The sequence below is a fragment of the Crocuta crocuta genome, unplaced genomic scaffold (genome assembly GCF_008692635.1).
Source record: "Crocuta crocuta isolate KB4526 unplaced genomic scaffold, BGI_CrCroc_1.0 scaffold56, whole genome shotgun sequence".
NCBI lineage: Eukaryota > Metazoa > Chordata > Mammalia > Carnivora > Hyaenidae > Crocuta > Crocuta crocuta.
In genome coordinates this window covers 3,727,328-3,733,327 of record NW_027531334.1, presented here as the reverse complement: position 1 = coordinate 3,733,327, position 6,000 = coordinate 3,727,328, and the positions used below count along the sequence as shown (strand labels likewise).

At 47.9% G+C, this 6,000-nt stretch overlaps 1 protein-coding gene across 1 annotated transcript in view; it reads left to right on the top strand.

Annotated features, from left to right (window-relative positions):
• The first annotated feature begins 34 nt into the window (after window positions 1-34).
• CUNH3orf52 (chromosome unknown C3orf52 homolog) overlaps window positions 35-6,000 on the top strand; it is a 30,778-nt gene continuing 24,812 nt past the window's right edge. Inside the window, exon 1 of the mRNA XM_077771827.1 lies at window positions 35-242. Within this exon, the coding sequence (XP_077627953.1) occupies window positions 105-242 (138 nt within the window). The 5' untranslated portion in view covers window positions 35-104. The remainder of the gene's footprint in view (window positions 243-6,000) is intronic.

Here is a 6,000-nt window from a genome sequence, read left to right as displayed (position 1 = left end):
CGGGGGGCGGAGGGGGCGCCCGCGGGGAGGCGGCTCTGGACTCTGCACCCCTTCTTGTGTGCGCCCGACTTCCCGCGGGCTGCTCAGCCCTCCCCTGCCTGCTCATGGAAGGCGCCGGATCTCCATCGACGGGGGAAGAGCTGGAGCTCTCGGTGCTCGGCGGACAGCCGGACGAGCAGAAGCCTCTCAACGGCACCGTCCAGGTCATCCCTCTCTCGGTCGAGGAGCCCGGCGCAGCCCAGGTAAGGCCGGCTGGCTCCGGGGGCGGTGTCGGAGCGCGCCCTGAGCGGGGCCGTGGGCCCGGACCCCGGCCGGCACGCTCGCCGTCGCGCGNCGGCCGCCGTGGAGCTTGAGGAACCCTACCCTGGAGGTGTGTGGCTCCTCCCTCCGGAGAGACAAGCCCCAAGCATAGAGGTGATTTAAAAACGTTCTGTAACTTTAAATTCTGTTTTGTTTTGTTTTTGTTCTTGTTTTTGTGTTTTCCAAGTAAGGAGAACTGGAGTGACAGATGGGGTCTTCTCCCTTTCTTCAGAATCTCGTTGCCTTACCTTTACTGCCTTGCCACTTCCACCCACCCTCCCAATCCCCTTTCCCGGCTCACATCCCTCAGACACACACTTTTTCATTTTCCTGGTCTTTGACTTCTCCGGAAGAGAGGGGAGAAGCGAGTGAACTTGCCCTGCTCAGTTGATGGGAAACAATTCCAATGTTCTTGTCCCGAAGAACTAGACTAATGCATTGCTCTTTGCTTGGGCTTCCTTTCAGTCTCTAAAGACCTCTTTTCCGCTCCGGCCCTAGCAGTGAACATTATTCATTCTCATCAAATGCTTGTAAACTAGAGGAGACTTTGAATTCACAGCCGTCTACCGTCTGATTAACCCCTAAGACTGGCTTGAGGTTTACAGGGTGCTTGGAATTCCTCTTATATGTGGCTCCAACGCGATCTTTTTAAGATCTCACGTCTGTACTCCCACGCCTTTGACTACTCAGCTGTTGATTTCAGGGATAAGCAAGGAAATCAAACGGTGAAAGCATTGCTTTTGCATGGGTTCCTGGAAACACTGTAAAGTCTGTTTTTAGAAGTACCTATGGATACCCTGGAGAGTGATTTGGGATATTATGAAGGAAAGGTGAACACCGCGGAGGAATGAAGGTGGAAGGAAGATGGTCTCATATCTGTGCAGGTGGCTACCAGTGTGGGCTCTCTGCCTCAGCCCTCCAAGGCAGGGTCTAGGAACGGATTTGGGAATCCTTGCTTCATATTAGATAGACCCAGGACTCCCTAGTGACTCCCGGGACTGGATCCAGAGATAGGATTTTGGTGACAACTTCACCACTAAAGGTGTGCCCTGCGGCAAGGTGCAAAGGTCCGTGCTCCCAGGTAATGTGGTTAACTGGGCTTCTCTGGGAGGCCTGGGAATGCCTTGCTGAAAACAGATGAGTAGAAGCCACACGCACGTGGGGCATCGTATTCTGTAATTGTTTAGTACCTACCCAGGAGAGATTGCTCTCATGTTCTAATTAACTTCTTCGTCAGCCAGGTGTACACCGAGAGCCTAGACTTCCTTGTCAATTAGCTTTGTAGGTCACCAAATAGGAAAAGCTATGGTGAGTGATGGAGTGACGTCAAGGTGAAGGGTTACATGAGCACTTGGAGGGCATTCAAATATTTGAACAGGAAACATTAAAAAAGAGAAAATCCTCATCTAGCGTGTTAATCATTCTCTTCGGTTCTGTAGAATAAGCCGAAGTGTATTTTGTTTTATTATAAGTTCATTTATCTTGAGAGAGAGAGAGTGCCTGAGGGAGGGGCAGAGAGAGAGAGAATCCCAAGCAGGCTCGGTGCTGTCGGCACAGAACTGATGTGGGGCTCGAACTCACCCATAAGATCGTGATCTGAGCCAAAATAGAGAGTCGGACGCTTAACCGACTGAGCCACCCAGGCTCACCCCTGAAATGTACTTTTTTTTTTTTAGCTTATTTTTTAAAAAATTTTTTTAATATTTTATTTATTTCTAGGAGAGAGAGAGAGAGAGACAGAGACAGAGACAGCGTGAGCAGGGGATGGTCAGAGAGAGAGGGAGTCACAGACTCTGAAACAGGCTCCAGGCTCTGAGCTGGCAGTCAGCACAGAGCCCGAAGCGGGGCTCGAACCCACGAACCGCGAGATCATGACCTAAGCGAAAGTCGGACGCTTAACCGACTAAGCCACCCAGGCGCCCCCCTGAAATGTACTTTAAATTGAAAAGTCAACTACTGTACAGTCCTGTAAAATGCTGCCATGCACAAGCACAAGATCCAGGCATCTGAGAACTTTGTGTGTAGGTCTCCTTCAACTCTATGCTGAGATTTCCAATTTTGAAATGTAGCTAAAGCCCATGTGTTTTTGGTAACCATATGCTTCGTACTTGTCATGTGCCAAGTACTTCTCCTCATACATAAATGCTTCTGATTACCCCCACAAACTTCAGAGGAAGCTGTCAGTATTTTGATTTGACAGATGAAGAAACTGCAAACTGGAGGCTCTGAGAAGTTACTAAAATACTCAGTGGTGATTCTGAGATCTGAACTCGGACTTTTTAGGTCTCATACCTAATACTGTTTTTATGGATTTATTTTAATGATAGAGAGAGAGAACATATGTAATTTATCCTCATGTCTAATTGCCTAAATTATATATTACTAATTTCTGTAAGTTCGGGGACTTTAGTGAACTATGAGTATCCGAGTAGCATATCTGCGATGAGGAGGGAGTTGCAGGTGGATGGGTGAAGAGGAGGGGACAGTTTTGGGACCGTTGGGAAGAAGACATCCCATATCATGGGTACCTTCCTGGTTGGAAGGTCTGATCTGGGAAGGTATACAGAGGTGGTGGAAAGAACTTTTTTCCCTTTCTTGATCTGGGCTTGGAGCTTGAAGAAAAGGAATGTAAGCCACTGAGTTTACTTTGCCTGTTGTCACTGTACACATGGCAATATAGTTGAGTCAGGAATCAAAAGGAAGTTATGGGTAATAGAGGGAGACTGGTTTTCTTTTACAGCTCATCACATGGGCTCTGACCTTGGTTCCCGACTAGAAGTCCCGGAGACAGTTTAAAAGATGGCGGCATCATCATAATAATAATGCAATAAATTGATAGTTTTAAGTAGGCAAGACTTCTGTGGATGGGCTAGCTAAAAATTAGTCCCATTGCTGTGCCTTGTTCAGAATTTATGACAAGAATCAGCTAGATTTTTTATGTGTGGACAAGTGAATTAAATCCCACAATGAGATTACAAAGTACAGATTTTCCTACACGCTAAGAAAAAATTTCCAGATATGTACAATATCAGCTCCTAATTGAGCCAAAGAGAAGAAAAGCTTTTTTAAAAAATTTATTTATTGTTTAATTTACATCCAAGTTAGTTAGCATGTAGTGCAACCGTGATTTCAGGAGTAGATTCCTTAGTGCCCCTTACCCATTTAGCCCATCCCCCCACACACACCCCCTCCAGTAACCCTCTGTTTGTTCTCCGTATTTAAGAGTCTCATGTTTTTGTCCCCCTCCCTGTTTTTATATTATTTCTGCTTCCCTTCCCTTGTGTTCATCTGTTTTGTATCTTAAAGATCCCATATGAGTGAAGTCATACGACATCTGTCTTTCCCTGACTGACTGATTCCGCCTAGCATAATACCCTGCAGTTCCGTCCATGTAGTTGCACGGAAGGGCTTGTTGTATCCAAGAGATAGGTAGTCCTGCCATTGATGCAGGGCCTTTGGTCACGTATTTGGAGGTGAATATCTGGGGGAATGTTCAGAGGAAAGCTACAAAAATTCTTGAGCCACATAATGCAAATCACAGAACGTAAGATGCAGTTGGCAAACATCTCTGGAAAGCACTCTGCAGAAAAAGCTGCCTGTGGCTTCTCCTCTGGACCTAGAATTTGGGCGTGAGAGAAAGAAGATGCCAGTGAAGGAGGCAGTGTGTCTTTGTGATCTGGTTTTTCGGGGAATCTCAGTGTAGGGAGCACTCACCTGCTGTTTCAGAGGCTCTTCACCCTCAGGGCACAGTGGAATCTCTTGGAGGGGGGTAGATGACGTGTAAAGAATACACAGTTCTTGGTTGATTCTAACGTGCAGAGAGCTGGGAAGCACTGTCATTTGTCTTTGGGTTGGGAGTAGCCGACCGACTCCTTTACAATGGCTTAAAGTCTGAGAAGATTAATTTCGCAAAGGGTAGGGTCTCTCCCCTCCGGCTGGCGGCAGGACAGTGAACCGGCTGTAAGTTGGCAGCTTTGGGCTGGACAGGAAGATGCATTTTGTACAGGTGAGGGCTGTGTAATTCTGAGCTGATTGCCCTCGGATGTCAAAGGAGTGGTCCCGCTGTGCCCCCGGGATCCTAGTTTATTATCTGTAAGGGAAAACATTAGTGAAGGCACCAAGAGGCCAGAGAGGTGCATTGACCCGCATTCTGTGGGTCATTTGAACTTTAGCCCATTTCATTTTGTGCTAATCTTACGGTCCTGGCTGCTTCTTGTATAAGGACTGAAAATGGCGGGGCACCTGGGTGGCTCGGTTGGTTAAGCGTCCGACTCTTGGTTTCGGCTCAGGTCATGATCTCTCATTTTATGGGTTCGATCCCATGGCAGGCTTCGCGCTGGCGGTGCAAGGATTGGGATTGCCTTTCCTCTCTCTCTGCCCCTCCCCCACTCTCTGTCTTCCTTTCGAAGTGAATCAGTAAACTTAAAAAAAAAAGGACTGAAAATGGCATGGAGTCATTTTGTTCTTAGGGGCTCTGTAAGTAGGAAGATATAATCCTGTTCCCTGAGAAGTCAAAGATTCCTTGTACTGGGACTTCTTTTTCCCACGCGCCTTTCTGAGCCCTTGGCTTTGGTGGCTTTGGAGCAGTTTGCAATTGCTGGGGTGAGAGGCGGCACTGTCCTTGAAGAAACACACTTACCTCGAGCATTTTTTTCTGTCCAGATGTTCCCTTTATTGCTCCTTCACACCTGACCGAAGGAGCCAATGTAAAGTTGCACTCAGGGGGCTTCAAAATGTGGGCTGTACTCTAGAATTTCTCCAAGTACCTTCTTAGAAGCCTCTACAACGAAGCCACACACGTGTTACATGCCTCATACCTGAATGATGCACGAGAGTGGGATGTGAGAACAAGGAAGTTAAGGAGAACCCTCCTTCTATCTGGTTTCAGTTTACCTTAGACGATAAGCTGGTATCTGTTTATATTTGAACATGAAACCAGACAAGCAGGGGCAGATGGGCCGTGTGGACAGCTATGTTCGGGGGGAATCGCTCCATGGACCACGTGGCAGGGAGCCCTCCGCAAAAGGAGACATCTGACTTGCTTCCTGAAGAGGTGACGAGGCTTCAGGACAGAAGTCCCCACCCTGATAGAGCAACTGATTTAGTCTCGGAGGCTCAAAATTACAGATGGGGGCCTGCCCTCACCTCCTCAACCATCTGGTCCCCTGTGTCCAGGTAGGGCCTTGGGGTGTGTAGTTTATTTATTTATTTTTATTATTATTTAAAAATTTTTTTTTAATGTTTATTCATTCTTGAGAGAGAAAGAGCATGAGCAGGGGAGGGGCAGAGAGAGAGGGAGTCGCAGAATTGGAAGCAGGCTCCAGGCTTGGAGTCGTCAACGCAGAGCCCGACGCGGGGCTCAAACCCACTAACCTTGAGCTCCTGATGTGAGCTGAAATCAGATGCTTAACCGACAGAGCCACCCAGGCTCCCCTCGTTGTACATGGTTTAAATTCCTCCTCCGCTGATTCTGATGTGCAGCGGGGCCTGGGAGCCTCTCCCCGAGAAAGTCTGAACTGTAGTCCTAAAGTGAGCACCTTCCTTCTTCCGCTGGCCACCAGCACCATCATGACGGGAGAGGAAGTAAACAGGGTGTCTTTTCAAGAGCAGGGCTCCAGAAGTGCCCCCTGCTGCTTTGTGGGACGAGAACACCGAGTGATGATTGCTGTCACTTGTTGAATTCCTAATGTTTGTTTAGCG